This window comes from Danio aesculapii, chromosome 12 (assembly GCF_903798145.1).
Source record: "Danio aesculapii chromosome 12, fDanAes4.1, whole genome shotgun sequence".
Lineage (NCBI taxonomy): Eukaryota > Metazoa > Chordata > Actinopteri > Cypriniformes > Danionidae > Danio > Danio aesculapii.
This window is the reverse complement of record NC_079446.1, coordinates 27813032-27834204: the sequence shown is the minus strand read 5'-3', so window position 1 is coordinate 27834204 and position 21173 is coordinate 27813032. Positions and strand designations below refer to the sequence as shown.

The 21173-nt window shown below is 36.5% G+C and overlaps 1 protein-coding gene across 3 annotated transcripts in view; it reads left to right on the top strand.

Moving 5' to 3' along the window:
• usp54b (ubiquitin specific peptidase 54b) overlaps nucleotides 1–21173 on the top strand; it is a 119583-nt gene that overhangs the window by 76982 nt on the left and 21428 nt on the right. For all 3 annotated transcript variants that reach the window (XM_056469125.1, XM_056469124.1, XM_056469123.1), the window contains exons 8-14: nucleotides 1669–1818; nucleotides 1898–2069; nucleotides 6665–6841; nucleotides 6976–7588; nucleotides 11305–11432; nucleotides 11558–11716; nucleotides 13730–13849. In XM_056469125.1, the coding sequence (XP_056325100.1) occupies nucleotides 1669–1818; nucleotides 1898–2069; nucleotides 6665–6841; nucleotides 6976–7588; nucleotides 11305–11432; nucleotides 11558–11716; nucleotides 13730–13849 (1519 nt within the window). The remainder of the gene's footprint in view (nucleotides 1–1668; nucleotides 1819–1897; nucleotides 2070–6664; nucleotides 6842–6975; nucleotides 7589–11304; nucleotides 11433–11557; nucleotides 11717–13729; nucleotides 13850–21173) is intronic.

Genomic DNA, 21173 nt, shown 5'->3' with positions numbered 1-21173 from the left:
AAATTAAATTAAATTAAATTAAATTAAATTAAATTAAATTAAATTAAATTAAATTAAATTAAATTAAATTAAATTAAATTAACATTGCTAATTTGTTAGAGACAACTTAACACATTATAATTGCTAAAATATTAGTATTATGCATTTAGCATACACTCTCAGAAAAAAAAATGATACAGTGTTGTCCCAAAGAAGGTGCAAACTCTTGTCACTGGGGCACTAGCTTTTTATGAAACAGAATTGTACCTAAAGACAAGAAAACAAATTTGTACCATAGCAGTTTGTACCTTTAAGGACATGATTTGTACCATGGGAAACCAAAATGTTCCTCTGGCTTTTAAAACCTATAGAGACAATATTGTTCCTTCATCAAAGGTACAAATCTGATCCATGAAGGTACCACTACAGTGACAAGACACTTTGTACCTTAACAGTGTCAAATATGTTGCTTCAAGAACTATTTAAAGGCATTTGCTAAATCCAAAATGCGTCAATTTATTTTGAGTAAATATAAAACATCAAATACACTTATTAAACAATGTTTTTTTTAAGTTTATTTTTATGTAGATGCACTTTTTTCATTTACAATAAATAATAAAAGCAGTTTAACATAAATCAAAAGATCTTGTTTTTTTTGCTAAATATTTCACACTTTTCACAAAAATGTTACAGAAATACATTCTCCAGTGTTCACACAATACTTTTGTAATCACTTAAAAGTAAATTTAATTTACTTAATTTTAAAATAGAAATAGAATTATGCAAAAGTATTGTAATGAGAAATGCACAATGTTTGATTCGTTGTACAATAATAAAATGTTGAATGAACACTTTGCATATGCAGGACTTTTGCAAGCTCACGTGCGGAGTGGAAAGCAAACGTGTGGATATCAATAATGAAACTATTTTCAGAAAATGCTTACCAAATCTTTTTTAAAATGCCTTAAATGTTTAGTTTACAACACCTATAGTTTTGTTTTACCAGTTGTTTTGTTATATACAGTAGAACTTAAGAATCAATGTTTATGAGTTTCTATATGCTTTTAGTTCTTGTTTTAATATTGAACTTATTCATAAAATCACATTGCTCTTCCAGTAATATTTATTTTCAGAGGTATTGTAATAACTGTGTAATTGTAATAATCACTGTGTACCTTTTTTTTTGTGAGTGTACAAGGTGTTTTCAGAAACATTAGGCGATTTACAATTGTTTATATTGGTATAAAAAAAGTATAATCATGTGTTCATAATCAAATGTAGTTGTTTTTTTTTACTTTGCTTTCACTTTCATATACCAAATATCTAAAAATACTTTGATCAAGTAAAGATATTGTTTTATTTTTAACTTCAGAAGAAATAAATTACGAGTTTTTAAAGGGACTAAGCTGAAAAGAAAATGAATGAATGACCTGCAATCCAGCGCATTCTTCATCCTGTCATTGCAAATCAAATTTATTAATTCCAAATCTTTTAGAGCGTTGCGTTTAGTAAACAATTTTCATTCTTATTCACAATAATAAAGTAAAAGTAAGCCTATATTTTGACCGGAATTGCTTAGAGGTTCCCTCAAATACAGAATACAGTTACTGTACCTGTTGCTGACTGAAACATATTGTATATATCAGACTGTATATATGCCCGCTCTCTCTTTATCTGCCCGTCCTCCAGCTCTTCTACCGCGTGACGGATGAACGAGCTAAGCAGTCTGAGCTCTATCTTGTGGGCATGGTTTGCTACTACGGCAAGCATTACTCCACCTTCTTCTTCCAGACCAAGATACGCAAATGGATGTACTTTGATGACGCACATGTGAAGGAGGTAATGACACATCTGCTTCAAGTGTTTCTAATAATGAATGGAGTCTGTGCTTAACCCTGTGTGTTCTGAATGATAATAGATCGGTCCCAAATGGAAGGACGTGGTGTCGAGATGTATAAAAGGCCACTACCAGCCTCTACTATTGCTGTATGCTGACCCGCGTGGGACGCCCGTGTCTTCACAGGATATGCTGGCAGCACAGCTGGACCTGCACCACAGCAGCAAGGCCGGCTACGACAGCGAAGACTCCGGTGAGATATAGAGAGAAAGATTCTGACTCACAATTCAGTCTTTCTTAGGGATGTGGAAAAGTATTGATACATATAATTATTGCCATTTTTTTTTCTTGATAATATGGCGATATTTTAACCTCTAGTATTAGACAGATTTTTTTGGTTATTTTACGGATTTACTTTAGCTTTAATATTTCATTAAAAGCCTAAGTAAAGTGTCAAATGGCTTCCACCTACAGACTGTAATAGATATGGACGTAGTATCCATGACGTCACCCATAGGTTTCTGAAGAGCAAAAATGAAGCTACAAGTAGGCGTGGCCAACTGTTGCCATTTTGTTCACGTGTCATCACACCCGCCGGAGGTGACCAAATAAGGGCAAAGAGGCGGAGCGACAGTGGAGCTACAAACGCTTGCTAGCATTTTGCTTAGAAGAGCTTTTTCTTTGGGAGAAACGCTTAATACCACATGTGCTTGGTTTATAGTACACTGAAAACCCTAATAAGTTGACTGAAGTAAATTAATTGAGTAAACTCGTTGCCTCAATTTAATTGAGTGATGGTCCCCCAAAACTAAAAATATTTAAGTTTATTTAACTTGCCGGTTTTGTAGACTATACTTAAATTAGTATAATCTACTTAAGTACTAAGTTTGGTGAACTGAACAATTTAAGTATAGTCTACAAAACCGACAAGTTAAATAAACTTAAATATGCAAGTTTTGGGAGACTCCATTACTCAGTTAAATTGAGGCAACGAGTTTACTCAATTAATTTAGTTCAGTCAAATTAGTAGGGCTTTCAGTGTATATCAATTAAGTGTTTAGTTTTTAAAAACACTGTTGTAATACACTGAGCCACTAAGCATTGTTCTTATGATGTTTTTCTACAGGAGAAAAATGTGAATTACTTCCAAACACTTCAAATATAGTCTGTTAGTTAGTAAATGCAAGGCTATTTATGAAATCCAGGTATAACCCTGAATGACAATGTTTCAGATGACTGTTCTATAGCCTACTGCTAATCAATCTGTCAGATTCTGGAGTGACTTACAGTTCTAAAAAAATTATAAATGATAAATAATCTTAAATAAAACAAATACATTTATAGAGATGGTATATAAGTGTATAATTTCACTCCCCTGGGAAATGGGGGCAGCTTGAATGGTTTGTGAGCACAATTAAGTGCACACAACATGCCATATCATCTGATAATTGTAGGAAATAATTCCAAAAGGCAATTGACTATGTAAAGCCACATAAAACAAAACAAAAATATGATGTATAAGCCGAGTTCAGCTGCTAATCAGCCGGATTGAGGTGAGTTGAGGTGACGGAACATCAAGCAGCGAGACCTAGCTGTCACTCAAGTGGCCACGCCCTTAATTATGCATACTTATTAAAACTTAATAAAGATGAAATGAGTGAATTATAAAAGTATTCAATTATTATTATTATTAGTATTATTATTATTAGTAGTAGTAACATTATTAGTGTTAGTTTTATTATTATAAATTTAATATTATTATTATGTAAACAGTAAATTAATAAAAATTGTTTTCTTAGTTGTTTTTATTAGCTTTAATTTTGGCTATTGAGCTAAAAAAATAATTATTTTTTATTATTTATTTTTATTATAATTTTTTATGTTTGGTGCTTATTGAATTTTCAGATTTGGTGCAAAATCACAGCATGTGCAGAGATGTAGTTCATGAGGAGCAGCATTTTCTGTGAATAATGAGAATCTGAGACACTGAAAACACTTATGATGTGCTCATTTGACTTCTGATTTTTCTGAAACCCTATAATTCTGAACAAAAATAACTGTTTATGTATTTTATTTATTTAGAAAAATAAACACCCATTCTAACAGTCCTTGGCACATGACATGTTCCTGTGAAAAGTGATTCCTGAATATATTAGATTTTTTTTTTTCTAAAATCTGATTTACGGAAATTGATCTGAATGATTCATTCATGCATTCGACTGATCTGGTTAACAGGTTCATGACTTTGCTTCACAATCCAATGATTGCTACAATAATTTTTGATTTAAAAGCTCACTGAACAGAAAGATCTTGGTGAAAAATGCCTTCAGTTTCATTATATATCTCACACAAAAGTAAAGTATGACTTTAGAACAGTGGTCCGCAAACTTTCTGAATCCTAAAGCCCACCATTGTTTAAACAATACTCAATGGACTTAGTGGGATGAGGATTTTTAAACCATTTTTGAACCCATTGTTCATATATAATAAGCAATTTTTACATTTTTACAATTTTTAGAGCTTGCCATAAATAGAAAAGTTAAACAGAGAATTTTTTTTTTAATTGGGTCCAAACACATAATTGAAATGAAGTTTCTGGATATATTCAGGTTTTAAGATTTAGTGCACATTTTTGATTTTTGAAAAGGAATAAATAAGAAATTTATTTCTTGCTATTTTGTTTGATTGCATGATAATTTTTGTCATAGTCTAAAACATCTTTTAATAATTCTTGATGTCTTTAAGGCAGTTTTCTGAAGCTTTACAGTCGGCCCTGGCTCTTGTTTGAAATCCATTTCTTTAAAACACTTGAAATAATGTGCACAAATCACAGGGACATCCTTTATGGAGCTTTTACATACTTTTTGAAGCCTGAAAGCTTCAGTCTACTCTCATTGTGATTGTCATATTAAGCTTTTTTACAAGATCTAAAATAACTCTCAGGTGTCCACAGGCTATGTCTGTGAAATTTCAGCTCAAAATACCTCACAAATCATTTACTATATCATTCTGTGAATCAGTGCTTCTCTTTCCTGGTTCTCGCACCCCATCTCTCTTTTCACTTGAGTCGTTTGTTCTAAATTAATCATAAATGCCCTGCAAGTGGACTCCAAAGTATATTTCGGCATGATTTCAGTTTGAAGGGTGTTTATAGGTTTCATTTAATTGCATTTTAGTTTGTGATATGTTAATTTATATTCTATTTATTTACGAAGGTATATTATGTCATACTTCATGCTTTTCTAGTAGCAGCACCGCTGTTGCGCAAATCTGCAAATTAACATTCCGATTTAATAAAAAATTTATAAAGATTTCTTGTGCAAAAGATGAAGAGCTGTGTTGTGCTGTAAATGCTCATTTTTAAGTAGTAAGCTGTCATTCTCTCTTCCCTTTCAAAAACATTGTAAAGCCTTTTACAGTTTGTACTTCAGTTACTGCAGCAACAAACAAAACATCAGTTAAAGCCTTCTCAAATAAACTCCTGACATATGGTTTACTTAGTGTCCAGACATAAATCACATGTATAGAAAGCAGTTATCAGTATTAAAGGGGAAAATTACCTAATGGGAGGTTTAAGCACAGTTGTGTGGCATCAGTGTGTGAAAATAGCCAGCCGCTAAGGGTAAAATGTATTAATTCTCTATTTTATATTCACACTTGATAAAAAAACAGTCTGCAGAAACATTTTGACTGACATTCTCTCTTTGTAGATGTCATGAGAGGGGGAAAGCCCCACCCATTAGTGACGCTCTCTCTCTCATTAGTTTTCACACTGTACACTGTAATCTCTATAGATGACCTTCTTTTGAGCCACTTCTTTTGACTTTTGACTTCAGAGTTTTTCACAGAGATATTAGTCCTGTTTTGAATCTGCTGCTGTGCTGACACATAGAAGTGTGTAGCTCTGCCCTCTTTTAAAAGAGCACAATCTCATTTAAATTTAAAGCGACGGTCTCCAACATGGCGCAACTTGGATCAAAGCCTAAAATGGTCAGTTTCAGGGAGTTATACAATTGGTTATACAATGTGGTATTTTGTTCTGAAACTTCACATGCACTCTTTTGGGACATCAGAGAGTTGTTTTACATCTTGTAAACAGGTGTCCTTTAATCCAGTATCTCTTTTTGTCAACTGTCAACACTTACAAAAACTCTGCCTGTGAATGTAAGCTGTTGGGTGAAAAGGTTGTGTTTATCAGTATATTATATGCGGGAAACACTCAACCAGGCTATTTGACATGTTTGTTCCTGACAAAAAAACTCAGGACTGCAATCATCCACACATTAGATGGTTTAGAATAGAAATGGAGAATAAGTCTCTTCTTTTTGTTCAAGGTTTTTTTATTTGTTTTTCACGTTATACAAAGCGAACACTAAAACAAAACACCCTTTTCCAGAACACCAGATCTAGGAACAATATATAATCGAATGTCCATAGAGAAAATAAAAAATGTAAACATGACATGAAAATATGACACTAGTTCGAGTCTGACTTTAGACCAGTGCAAACGATGAACAATTTTGAATTGTATTACAGCATGTCTGATGCAGATGGATGATGAGAGAATAAGTCTCGTTATAGTGGATTTTCTGCTTTACAGCTCAACAACTTTACAAACTAAAGGAAGTTGAAAATATAATACGCATAATAAAAACTCTGCAGGAAAAGATATTTCGAGAAAAGAAGTAATTTGCACCTTTATTTAATGACACAAGGGTGAGTAAATGATGACAGAAATATCATTTTTGTGGGAACTATACCTTCATTATGTGGCCTTTGAGCAGCTGGCTATTTCTGAAGCTAACTTTCTCGGTTTTCAATGCCCTTATGTGTTTATGTTGTTTTCAGGACGGGAGCCCTCAATTTCAAGTGACACTCGCACAGACTCTTCCACAGACAGCTACAGCTACAAGCACTCTCGATCACACCATGAGTCCATGGCCTCCCATTTCTCTTCTGACTCTCAGGGAACTGTGGTGTGTAATCAGGACAGCAGCGGTTCCCAGAACAGCATGGACACTGCAGGTACACACGCGCTCTCTAATATAAATGCCACCAGCCACAGCGTCACGCTACATCAAACAGAGAAGCCACGTGCACTGATAAATTTACATGAGACTTTCAGAAAAATAGATCTGTTTCTGACTTTATGTTTTTAGGGGAGGTTCTAGACCAGGCCACTCCCATTTGCACGCCAAGACCCTCTTCTACTGGCCATCTGCAGGACTATAAAGAGACTGTGAACATGATCCACAGCAGACCTCTCTCATCGTCCTCCAGCTCAGGGGTGGGGGGTTCGGAAGCTGGAGCGCGAGCGAGGGACTGGGAGGACGAGAGCACCAGCAGTGAGTCCAAATCCAGCTCCAGCGGAGGCCGCTATCGGCCCACTTGGAGACCCAGGAGAGAGGCCCTGAACATTGACAGCATCTTCAGCCGGGAAAGACATCGGCCTGCTGGATACGCCACGCTTGGACCTTCCCCTCTGCCGGAAGACCCCATGTCACCAGTGCACGGTGAGCTGGTCTCAGTGGCTGTGGCAGAGGGATCAAACGGAGCAGCAGGAGAGACGGGGGACGTGACCGATGGCTCTGGAGGTGCGGTGGAGCCGGGAGTTGAGCATGTGCCAAACCCACCACCTTTACGAGGTGTAGAACAGCAGCCCCGTCTGATCCAGAGGATGGAGAGTGGCTACGAAAGTAGTGAGAGGAACAGCAACAGCCCCATCAGCATGGACATGCCCCTCAGCGACAACCCAAACTCAAGTGCTCACAGGTAACAAAACAACTCGCCAAAATGAACAAACCTAGCTGAAGTCAGTTCTCAAAGCCAGCAATTTGCTGATAATTGAAGAAATTCTGTAATGTGACTTGATTCAGTGGTATACTGACTGACTAATCATTTTCCAATTTTATCAAAATTACAGTAAAATAAAAAAATTGTGAAATGTTATTATGCTATAAATAACTGTTCGAAAGTAGCTTATAATTTAATTTAATCTTTTATTCCAGTGATTTTAAAGATGAATTTTCAGCTTCATTACTCTAGTCTTCAGAATCACATGTACCTTCAGAAATCACTCTAATATTAATTATTACTATTATTAATATAATTATTGGTATTATTTTTTTATTATTATTACTATTCATTCATTTTCTTTCAGCTTAGTCCCTTTATTCATCAGTGGCCGCCACAGCGGAATGAACTTGCAACTTATCCAGCATATGTTTTACACAGCTAATGCCCTTCCAGCTGCAACCGAATTCTAGGAAACATCCACACACTCTTGCATTCACACACATACACTACGGCCAATTTAGTTTATTCAATTCACCTGTACCTCATGTCTTTGGACTGTGGGGGAAACCGGAGCACCCGGAGAAAACCCACACCGACATGGGGAGAGCATGCAAACTCCACACAGAAATGCCAATTGACCCAGCTGGGGCTCGAACCAGCAACCTTCTTGCTGTGCGTCGCCTATTATTACTTTTATTATTATTATTATTATTATTATTATTATTATTATTAGTAGTAGTAGTAGTAGTAGTAGTAGTAGTAGTAGTAGTAGAAGTAGTAGTAGTAGTAGCAGTAATAGTAATGAAAGCAATACTAACTGGATTAGTGATTTAATTTGAAACTACATACAATAAGAAACCAGTTATTAAATTTTTTTTTATAAATACTTAACAATTTAACAATTTTTGAAACATTTTTATGAATACTGCTTTGAAAAAAAAAAACATGAAAAAAACTGACCCCAAACTTTTGACCGGTAGTAATTATATATATTCTATGATTAAATATATACATTCTTTGAATATCTTATTTTAGCTATTTTTATTATCAATAAAGAAAAGGAAACATTATAAAACAAATAATATGTAATGTCACATGGTATGTGCAGTGCACACATACTCGTTAGGAAACAACAAAACTGGGATATAGTAGCTGTAGAAAAAAAAAAATATTAGTTCAAAAAAGAAAATGTGTAGAGTTTAAAACAAAATGATCAACCCTTTTTAATTCTTTTTCAAATATTTCCCATGTGCTGTTTGTATTTGGCATGATGACACTACACAATATTTTACTAGTTATTTTGCAAGATAATTCTAGTGCTGAATACTAATTAAAATCACATTTTAAATAAAAAAAATCTTATTGGGCTAATAATACTGTCCATTAAAATAATAACATTAAAAATCCCCTTTTTTTCCAGCCTGACTAAAAGAAAAATAATTTCTCCAGATGAAATACTAAAACCAATTAAGTAATTAAAAATGTAAATTAGAGTTTAAATTATAGTTTTGCCTTTAAGTAAAAATACAGTAAAAAGTAACTGTTAAATAACTTATCAAAACACTAATTTTGTACATTCCATAATTCTTCTTCAGATGCACTGACAATTTTGTTATATCTCTTGAATATTTCAACAGGTACTGGCAACCTTTTCAAATTATATGTGTTGTTTATCCATCATTTCTTTTTTAAATATAAGTATTTCCAAACCCATGATGTGCATCAGACAGCAGAGACAGAGGGTCAGATTTACCAACAGCTTGCTCCAGCACAAATCTTTTTTTTGGCATTAAAAACTGTCAGGATTTAGCTACTAAAGTCACACAGTGAAACGTTACTGCTGAAAAGGTGTTTACACAGTGCTTTTTCAGCTGACATTATTTTGATGTTTAAATGAATCATGCAATATAACTTCCCAAGGATAGTCATTTTGCTGGTATTTGCATTGGCACTGCATTAATGACCCATAAAAGCATGTCTTATCAAGTTTTGGGCGGATTTTGTTATTAGATAAACTTATAAACTTGAAACTATATTATACACACCTTTTCCTTGTCATCTCTGGCCATGCGAAATTAATCATGCGAAAAATCTGCTTTCACCTGTCTTCTTTATTTCTCATTGTCAGTATATTACTTGTTAAACTCCCATCTATGTTTCTATGGGATTTCCTGCTAATTTGTCCTGTTTGGTAAATCTGGTGCATGGTTTTCTCTATCTGTTATCAGCTACTACTGCATTGTTGTTGTATTGCAATCTGATGTACACACAGATGGTACTGTATGGTGAGTAAATACTGCTGATCTATATATAGAACAGAGGTAAACACCAGAATGTGTGGTGTGGAGGAAATGCATAGGCGTATTTCTTAGGCTTATGTCCCTTAAAATATTTATATAGGTATGATTATAGGGCAACACAGTGGCTCAGTGGTTAGCACTGCTGTGCCACAGCAAGAAGGTTGCTGGTTCGAGTCCTGGCTAGGTCAGTTGGCATTTCTGTGAGTTTGCATGTTCTCCCCGTGTTCGCGTGGGTTTCCTCCGGGTGTTCCTGTTTCCCGCACAGTCCAAAAACATGCGGTACAGGTGAATTGAATAAACTAAGTTGGCCGTAGTGTATGTGTGTGAATGCAAGAGTGTGTAGATGTGTCCTAGAAATATTCATCATGCCTGACAATTTTGCATTCTGTCCCCAATCCTACAGATTGTACAGATAGGTTGTCAAACCACACTGTGATACCATATCTAACAATGCTTTCAAGAACAGCCCTATAAAACAGCATTATAAGCTTCTTGTTAGCTCCAAAATGACATAACATCCGTAAAAAATACAATATCTAGTGTAAACGAGAGCAAACCCACTATATGTGTGTTTTCCATGTAAAAGAACTATCAATGTAAATGCCCAAGTACTTGTAGGTCTCTGACTAAGTAATAGGATGGTCGTGTACAACCACTTGACGATAGTGACCTATACAATTAGGGTCAAATACCATCTCTTCAGTTTTTTTAGTATTAATTTTTAGCTTATTTTTATCACACAAATCAACAAAAATAAAGGGACTAAGCCATAGGAAAATGAATGAATGAATGAATGAATGAAGGATTATTTTACACATATTCACATGCATTAGTACTGTTATGATTTAATAAATGTTAAGTATGCAGATGCAGAAGCACTCCACTTAAAGGGATAGTTCACCGAAAAAATCAGTTTCTGTCATTATTTACCGAGCCTTGACTTGTTCCAAAACAGTGTTTCTTTGGTTTGTTGAACAAAAAATAAGATATTTTGAAGAATGAATAACTATTGACATTCAGAGTAGAAAAAATAAATACCATGGAAGTCAATAGGTACAACTTTCCAACATTCTTTAAAATCTCTTCTTTTGTGTTCAACAGAACATGTCATGGTGAGTTAATGATGACAGAATTTTACATTTTGGGTTAACTATCCCTTTATTAAACTGTATGTCTATACAAAATCAGGTTCATATATTCTTAGTGAAGATATATGAATGACAATGAGGGTAATTCCCACAGTGTTTGTTAATTGTATTTTGCCTACAGTACAGAAAATGTCACAAATATCCATCCATGTCTGGACCGTAAACTTAACCTGTACTGTACGTGTAACTAACACTCATCATATTTACTGTAAGTTCCCAGACATTTGCTCTCTTCCACTTGCAGGGACTGTGGAAATAAGAGGCCTGTAACGTCTGGGCCATCATGGCGCACTGTGCCCAAGTCCAAAAGCAGCAGTGCCATCCTGCAGGACCTCAAATCCCCCACCTGGAGCAGCGCTGCACTGAGTTTGGGTGAGTCACCGCTGGTCTGTGCCCATGTGCATTAACCTACTATTTCTACAAGGTGTTTGTGTCAGGTCTTTAACTGCGACATGAATATTACAGTTACTTATTTATGTCTTTGTTTGTGTGTGTAGGGGAAGAGCGCAGTGAGCTGGATGAATTGCAGGAGGAAGTTGCTCGCAGGGCCAGGCAACAGGAGCTGCAGAGGAAGAAGGAGAAGGAGAGAGAAGCGGCGCAGGGCTTTAATCCCAGACCCAGCAAATTCATGGACCTGGATGAACTTCAGCACCAGGGTAAATGCCACACAGTGCCAAAAAATGCTCCAACGAACTGTGAGAGCAGCTATAAAATGAGCTTAAATGAGCCTAAAGTGGTTAGCTGGTCTCCCACCATGGCTATGTAAGACTGTATTGGTTGCCTACTGGTTATATTGTTTGAGTTTTACTTTACATTTATTTATTCTTATAACTAGACTATTATGGCTTGTCTGTTCTGATTGACCACAAATGACCTGACCATTCAGCTAAGCCAAATGAAAACCAGCATTGCAATACATTAGGAGACCAGCAAACCCATTGAAAGCAGCTAAGACAAACAAACCACTTTAGTCTGGTTTCTAGAATAGCCCAATATATTGGTACACAATTTTTTTGATTAATTGTTGAAGCTTGGTCTGTTTTGATGGTTCTAAGAGGTTTGGCTTACTTTTTCAGATGATCAGACTGACTAGCTAGACCAATTTAAAACCAGCTTGACCCTATACTGAGAGATCAGAAATCCAGTACTTTATTAACCTCCTAAAACCGGTGTCCAACCGGTGTTCTTGAAGACTGGACTAAGCTATTTAGGCTGGTCTGGTTTAAACTTAGCAGGGAAATTAAAGTAAAAACCAACTTGGTCATATGTACTGGGAGAATAGCAAACCAGTTTTAAGCAGCTAAGACTAGCAAACCACTTTAGGTTTCTTCAAAGGCTGGACCAATTTAAATACTAACTTGGCCATACTGACAGATTAGTTAAAACCAGCAAGTGAAGTTTATTTATAAACTAGTTTCGAGAGGATCACATGCTTATGATTGACCACAGCTGGTCCCGCATTAACTAATGCATGATTCACCAATCGTATGAACTCACTATAAATAACAAGAGTTCTTACCTCAGTTATCTTAGTCTTGAAGAATCCCCCCTTCCTCCCCTACTCCTCCCCCTATTTCCTTGATAGCGCAGCACGGTGGCCCAGTGGTTAGCACTGGTGCCTCACAGCAAGAATGTCACTCGTTCAAGTCCTTACCAGGCCAGTCGATGTTTCTGTGTGGAGTTTACATGTTCTTCTCGTGCTCGTGTGGGTTTCCCCAGGGCCCTCTAGTTTCCTTCCACCATCCAAAGACATGCGACTTAAGTTAATTGGCTAATTCAAATTGGCACCATAGATGTGCTGCTAGTCAGCAGTTATCTCTTTATAGTAATTCCTGTTTGGTCATTAGCTATTAACAGGAGGGGAGTTCTCAAGAGCTACTTGAGCTCAAACTCCCCTCTCGTTCTCGTTCTCGAGCCCTGGCCTTGAGGATCTTATGAGCTTAGGGCTCTGTCCTGGGACAGCATGCCAAACATGCTTTATAATCGATCATCAGCTAAGTGGGAACTCCTGAAATTACTTTAGCATGGGTCAGGCTTTTTTCAGCAAGGAAAGTAAACGTTGGATTAATGTAACACCATGACTCATAAACCAGAAAACCAATTTAAACCAGCTAAAACCAGCAAACCACTTTAGGCTGGTCCAAACTTTTATTAAGCAGATGAATGAAAGGTGTACCAATTTAACACCAACTTGCCCATCAACTGGGAGACAAGCAAACAAGTCTTAGAACTGGGTCAAAAAGGGAAAGTAAAATTGTATCCCTTAATCTTTTGTAACCCTTCATTTAGTTCAATGTCTCAGGATCATTTAATGATAAAAACATTGAATTCTCACTAATATCACATATAGTAAATGGACACACCATAAAACAGCACCAATACTAATTCTAAGGTATTTTAACAACTCATACAGTATGCCACATTTTTAATCGTACTGTAAATCTGTGTGTTCCCAAGTTCGCAAGCATGATGTGTGAGCATATGTGTCTAAATATGTTTGTGAGTTGTGTCGGTGGCAGTCAGTGGACTGTGTGCTCTTGTGTACAGTACGTCTCCAAACATTGTGAGTGGCGTGTTTCGGGGAACACGCGGGGGCTCCTGTGAGCTGTGTTTGTGCGTATGTGTGTGAGCGTCTTCTCAGAGACCTGGCCTTGGTGTGTTAATTGCAGGGAAGGGGGGCAGTTTTGAACACTGCCTGGCGGAGGCTGACTCTCTCATAGAGCAGTCGATGCGCCTGGAGCAGGCTGGAGACACAGCTACAGCCCTGGCGCTCTCCCACCACGCCGTGTGTAAGTAATTCTCACCTGCCTCTGCTTGCTATGCCCAACTCCTACGCTCTCTCTGCTCGGGTGACCATCAATTACCCAAAATATGCACTTTCTAGGTCTGTTTGGTAAGATTCCAAACACACAACACAAATCCACTAGTAATAATACCCCGACACTGCCTTCCCTTCCTGCAGCACCCTGTGTGTGTTTGTGTTTGCTTCAGTTTGTCTCTCTGTGGCCATGGACTCCTCGCTTATGTGTGTGTACCATATTATTTGTGCTTATTTTGTCTTTTTACTTTTTTAGGGATGCACAATATAACATATTCTGTAGATTAATATTAGTAGAAATTGAGAGTTTAATTGTGCATGTGTTCCCTTTTTCCACATTTTTTTATGTTACAGCCTTATTCCAAAATGGATTAAATTCATTTATTTCCTTGAAATTCTACACACAATACCCCATAATGACAATGTGAAAGAAGATTTTTTTAAATTTTTGCAAATTTATTAAAAATAAAAAACCTAAAAAATCACATGAACATAAGTATTCACAGCCTTTGCTCAATACTTTGATGCACCTTTGGCAGCAAGTACAGCCTGAAGTCTTTTTGAATATGATGCCACAAGCTTGGCACACCTGTCTTTGGGAATTTCTGCCCATTCTTCTTTGCAGTACCTCTCAAACTCTATCAGGTTGGGTTGAAAGTGACAGTGTAGATACATTTTCAGATCTCTCCAGAGATGTTCAATAGGATTTAGTTCTGGGCTCTGGCTGGGCCACTCAAGGACATTCACGGAGTCATTGTGAAGCCACTCCATTGATATTTTGGCAGTGTGCTTTGGGTCATTGTCCTGCTGGACGATGAACTGTCGCCCCAGTCTAAGATCAAGAGCACTCGGTTTTCATTCAGGATGTCTTTGTACATTGCTGCATTCATCTTTCCCTCTATCCTGACTAGTCTTCCAGTTCCTGCTGCGTAAAAACATCTCCACAGCATGATGCTGCCACCACCATGCCTCACTGTAGGGATGGTATTAGCCTGGTGATTAGTCCAAACGTAACGCCTGGCATTCACTTCAAAGAGTTCAATTTTAGTCTCATCAGACCAGAGAATTTTGTTTCTTATGGTCTGAGAGTTCTTCAGATGCCTTTTGGCAAATTCCAGGCGGGTGGTGGCTTCGGTCTGGCCACTCTACCATACAGGCCTGATTGGTGGATGGCTGCACAGATGGTTGTCCTCCTGTAAGGTTCTCCTCTCTCCATAGAAGAACGCTGGAGCTCAGAAAGAGTGACCATTGGGTTGTTGTGATTTTTCAGGTTTTTTATTTTGAATAAATTTGCAACAATTTCAATCTTTTTTCACATTGTCATTATGGGGTATTGTGTGTAGAATTTAGAGGAAATAATTTAATTTAATTCATTTTGGAATAAGGCTGTAACATAAAAAATGTATAAAAAGTGAAGTTCTATGAATACTTTCTAGATGCACTGTAACACAAATTTAGTATTAGTAAGCGGATAAGCTCCATGAGATGAATCGTCTTTTTTCAAGGGGGTCCTCAAAATATTACAACAGCATCAATGCAGTAAACCATCAAAACAATAAAGTAAATACAAAAGAAGACAACACAAGAATTCACTCACACACACATTTACAAACTCTTAAAAAGCTGTCTAACCACACAACAATATGCATCTTTCACATTATTAGTGTTACAATAGTCATTTAACAATATTCCAATAACCTTCTATTTCATTTATTAATTTTCCTTCGGCTTAGTCCCTTTATTTATCAGGGGCCGCCACAGCGGAATGAATCGCCAACTTATCAAGCATATGTTTTACACAGCAGATGCCATTCCAGCTGCAGCTCAGTACTGGGAACTATCCATACACACTCATTCACACTCATACACTACGGCCAATTTAGTTTGCTTAATTAATCTGTACCGCAAGTTTTTGGGTTGTGAGGGAAACCGGAGCACCCGGAGGAAACCAACACAAACACGGGCAGAACATGCAAACTCCACATAGAAATGTCAACTGACCCAGCCGGTACTCGAACCAGCGTCCTTCTTGCTGTGAGGCTAACCACTGAGCCACCGTGCTACCCCACAATAACAGTCTACTGAAATAAACTTAAACTTAAAACTTAAAACTGATAAAATTAAAATGGAAACTATAATAAATGTAAAAAGTATATATCTAATAAACTATTTAACATAAACAATGTTACAAATATGTATAAAACTATAGTAGTTACTACAGGATACTAAATGAACACTGTTAAAACCATATAAAATATTTTACATTCTTAAGAAACTGATTTAGGCAAAATAGTAAATTATGTCAAAATCGTATATAAAATTACTTATGTATAAAATGATGTTTCAATGTTTAGATTTAAATTTATAGCTTGTAATATACTATACGTTTTCATTTACATTTTAAATGTTTTTTTTTTTTTTTTTATAACATATAATACAAGTATATATATGTGCATCCCTGTCTTTTGTTTTCTTAGTGCTGTGATCTGAATCTCCATCTCCTGGGTTTTTCTGATTGGATGAGCTGCCTGTTGATTGTTAATACCACTGATAGTGGCGTGCTGTTGAAAAGTGCTCAGCTTTGGCCGTTTCTGATCCCCGACCTGTGCCAGACAGAGGCTGGAACAATTTTAATCCCATTTTTTCATTGGAACATTTATTCAGTGCGTGAGCCCTCCATTTGGAGTAGCCTGAATGGGCCTCACCCACAGCTGAGCTCAAATCCATTGGAGATTTGGCATCATAACATTCCTGACCCCTGTAAATCCCTTTTGGTGGAAGGATTGGATTGTGATTCTGCTGAGCCGCTGTGTGTCTAAATCTCCCAGCACTCTCCAAATTAAAACAAAAAAGGTGGCTGTGTACCTCGCGCTTACCTGGAACAACACCGTCCGAAGCGCTGGCATACCTGCTTGAGTGATTAATGAGCAGAGAACAATTTCAGATACGCAAAACTCTCCACAAAGCTATTTATACCGCTCGCAAACCACTATCCAGGTCGGCAAACCCTCCATCTCTGTCTTGCTTTGCTTATGGTGTGTGTGTGTATATGTGTGTGTATATACATATACACACATATGTGTGCTAATATATGTAAAGGGAAGACAGCTCTTGTAAATATTTTCAATCTTCAAATCCCAGATGAGCTTTCACTGTGTTGTCAGATTTGGCCCACAGCATATACAGGACTTACTAATGCTACATTTTCACTGGTGCATTTTCATTTTAATTTAAATGAATGAAAATTAAATTAAATTGATCCTCAACCATACTGGCGTTTCCACTAGGTCAGGGGTAACAAATTAGTTTTTTACTGGGGGCCACTTCAGTATAATGGCTGTAACAATCACACACTAGGAACTATCAAAGACACGATCTGAGAGAATCGCCAATAAGTCGCCAACACCCATGCGATATTTGGCATGCTAAATATCTGGAGCTGTTGGCAATTGAAAAAAAGTAAAACATCGGTGATTACCTACAGCCAATGAGTGAGCAGTATCCACTAGTATAGGTACCACTTCAGTCACTTCAGTATTATGGCTGCCCTCAAAGGGCCAGTTATTATACATTTTTATTTAATGTCAATGTTAACTAAAACTGAATTTAGACTATATGATTTTAGCCCCAATTTTGACTTACCAACAGGTTTTGAGAAATCATCGACAAATGCCTGAAATCACAGGCAAATCGGTGCTTGTTGAGTAACAATCACACACTATGAACTAACAAAGACACAATCTGAGAGAATCACAGATGAGTCGCTGACACCTGTCAGATCTTTGGCATGCCAAATATTTGGACCTGTCGGTGATTGAAAATAACATTGGTGATTACCTACAGCCAAACAGAGAGCAGCATCCACTAGAATGTGTACCTGCAGGTGAGCGGGAAGTTGGGGGAGAAGTTAAAAGTGCTTATTTTTGGTCCATTTGGACCCAAGAAATTAAGGAAAAACTAGTGGAAATTTGGCAACAGCACCTTTGTTTATTTACGTGTTATCTGAGCAATATCACAACTGGGTCAGAAAAAAAGAAAAAAGTTTGAGAGAAATTGCTAATTCCATTTAAAGGCCAGGTGAGAAAAATAAGTAAATTTTCTACTCCACTCAAGGCTTCTTTCTCATTATGTTGTTAATAACAAAAGATATACTACGTGGCCTCGCATCACTTCTCGCATGTTTGGTTGTGAGATGTAGTTTGTGGACCGAGACAAAGCTGTCGGCAATTCTTCCTATTGTTAAGTCATGCAGTGTGAAAACCCCATTCACTGATCCAATTGCTGTGTAAACACAGCAGCGATGGGACGCTATCCCAGATAGTCATGCAGTGTGAAAACATCTGTGACTCGACTACTTTAAAAATGATGCAGTCTGAATTCGGCATACAGTAAGACTGTATAAATATTACTTCTCCTTAACATACTGTTAAATAATTGTCTACCAATTATCTAATAATTGTCTAGTAACATATTAAAGCAACAAATAAATGCATGTATTATATATGCTACTTTGGGTTATTTTTACATGAATCTTTTTATCAGGGTAAGACACCCACATTAAAATCCTCCCATCAAAGTAGGCTTAAAACCAAATACAATTTTTATCAGACAGAAATCTTTACCTTTCTCCAAAACATTTAATAGAGGCAAAAATATGCATAATTTGAGCTGGCTCACAAAACAAACATGCATTATGGGAGAAACACCTCGTACTGATTTTCTGCTCGAGTTCTTTGTATTCGAAGCAAACATGACGCATTTCGCATTACATTCTGCATTATTCGTGCTGCACAATTTGCATTGATTTTATGTAATCTATGACCAAATAATTAAAGTCGCATTTGCTGTGAATTACTATATGCTCTTGTAGGCAACATAAAATGATATGGTGGGCTGGATTTGACCCGTGCACCTAGTTATTAAATACCAAATTATGATTAATTATTATGATTACTATTATTATTATGATTATGATTGGTAGTTTTAATCATGTTTAAATTGGCAGATCAATCTTTAAATGATAGCTTTCATTATGATTTCATTATAAGCTTGCCTTAAATTGCCACATGTTTAAATTAGAGGCTAATCCTTTAACTTTTTCTTTAGAAAAGTACAAGATAAAAGTCAGTATGTGTGATTAATAAACACAAATTATAATTTAATTCCTTTTAAATAACACATCTCAAATTGCATTGAGCAAAAACTAATATTTAGGTTGTCCGTAAATCCTTTAATTTTGCCAGAATTCAGAAGAAAATGACATGAAAATATGTATATACAGTTATAAATATCAAACACACACTATTACGGCAGTTGTTATAAACAATACAAGTCTAAGATGTAAACTAGGCATATATATGTTGATTCCAAATTACTTGAAGTTTAATAAACATTTCTTATAATTGTTTTTAGGATAAGTTTGTAAATGTTACATTGCCAATTTGTGCTAAGTAAATCCTTGTATTCAATGAAAACAGCTTAAAATAAAAATAAATATTTTTGGTCGTACAGATAATAGTAAGGCATAGAAAACTGTAATGGGTTTACTTTAATTCGAAATTTTCCCCAGATGTTGGTAACAACCAAAAAAATCCTTAATACAAAGAAAGCTAAACTTATTAGTTTACAAAATAAGTTTAGCATAATAAAATAAAATGACACAGGGAAAAAGTATTAGACACATGAAGAAAGGGAGGTGTAAAAAGGCAGTGAAAGCCCAGACAGCAGCTTAAACTCTCAGTAGTTATTCAGAAACCCTCTGCCCGTCACCATTATAAATGAATATTAGCTGCTTCAGTCCAACATCTACATTATCAGGATGTTGAAGGTGAAACCAGGATGGACATTTCAGGAAGACAATGATCCAAAACACAGCCAAGGAAACTTTTAAATCCTTTCAGAGAAAGAAAATCGAGCTGTAGAATGGGCCAGCCAATCACCTGACTTGAATCCAATATAAAATACAAATTAAAGGTTTGATAAACGAGACCCACAGAGGGATTTTACACTCTGTTGAAGTCTGTTTGGTTTTTACGACTTATCTATGAAAGGGGCCTTTTTATGAAAAGAGCTTGACCAATTGGCTAAGGATACGCAATGATCCAAAAGACCCATTCATGAAGTGAATGTGGGCAGCTTCATGTTTATTTTGTCAAGTGTGTGTTTACACTTAAACTTAACCCCATAGTTTTCTAACTAATACAGGATCAGCAGTATTTCCAAAAGTCCTAGTTTTAAAGGTCAAAAGCACATAGTGTGGATGCCAGGCTTAACCAGAGAAAAATGTGTGCATTTTAAAGTAAATCGCACTAGTGTAAATGTAGATCCAGTGGCAGCCTGTAAGGTAATGCAGTATCTTCATTGTACTGAAGTTTCCAGTTTCTCTGGCCAAATGAAAGCAACACCTGCTGCAATCCTGCAATCGTCATTGGTTTCTATGTGCATCTACGTTTGTGTGTCTGTCCTGGCTGTTGCTCCTGCTTTCTGTGTTTTCAGTCTGTTGTGTGGCGTCCTATAACTGTGGCCTTTTGCATCTCCCGAAATGCCATCAGCTTCTTTTCAGCCCATTGAAAACACTGCGCATCACTGGCTGTTAAAAGCTGTAGCTCAGGCACAGCTGGTGTTGACAGCAGTAAATGTTCTGAAAATAGCATTTTTATGATAGGCAGAATTAATGCTAAAGCAGACTTAAAGGAAACACTAACCTCCCATGCGGTTTCCCATGTAACAGCCAGAGACGGGAGAGCAACCAAATCCAACTGTTCCCCTCATGCAAACTCATTTTGGGAAGGCAATTAGCGGCTAATCAGTGCGATGGATCTCAACATGCTGTTTGGTACACATTGTGAATGAGGGCTTAAAAGCTCAATCACAGTCGATGGTTTCTCTCTTGTCGATCGGCAGAGCAGCTCAGTGCTTCTCCATGTTATGATCTTTCTGAAATCTGTTTGTGTCACTCATTGTGGACGGTTATGTTCAGTAAGCAAAGTAGCAGGCAAAGGGTTTTTATAAAGAAGAAAATGATTTAACTCAGAAGCGTCATGTCTTTTTTGTTTAATGCACATAGGGATCTGGGTTCAAATTTCAACTTGATATGTGATTTATTTTTAAATAAACCAAACAAATCCAGCAATCACAAATTCACAATGCATTTTTTTGTTGTGTTGAAGAGTTTTGACATTGCGATAAGTCTTTTTTTTTCTACAGAAAATGTTGTTTTTATTGTTGTTATTGTGTGTATGTGTTAAAATGTGTGACTTTTTTTAAAAACTAATTTCGGGAGAAGCACACACAGA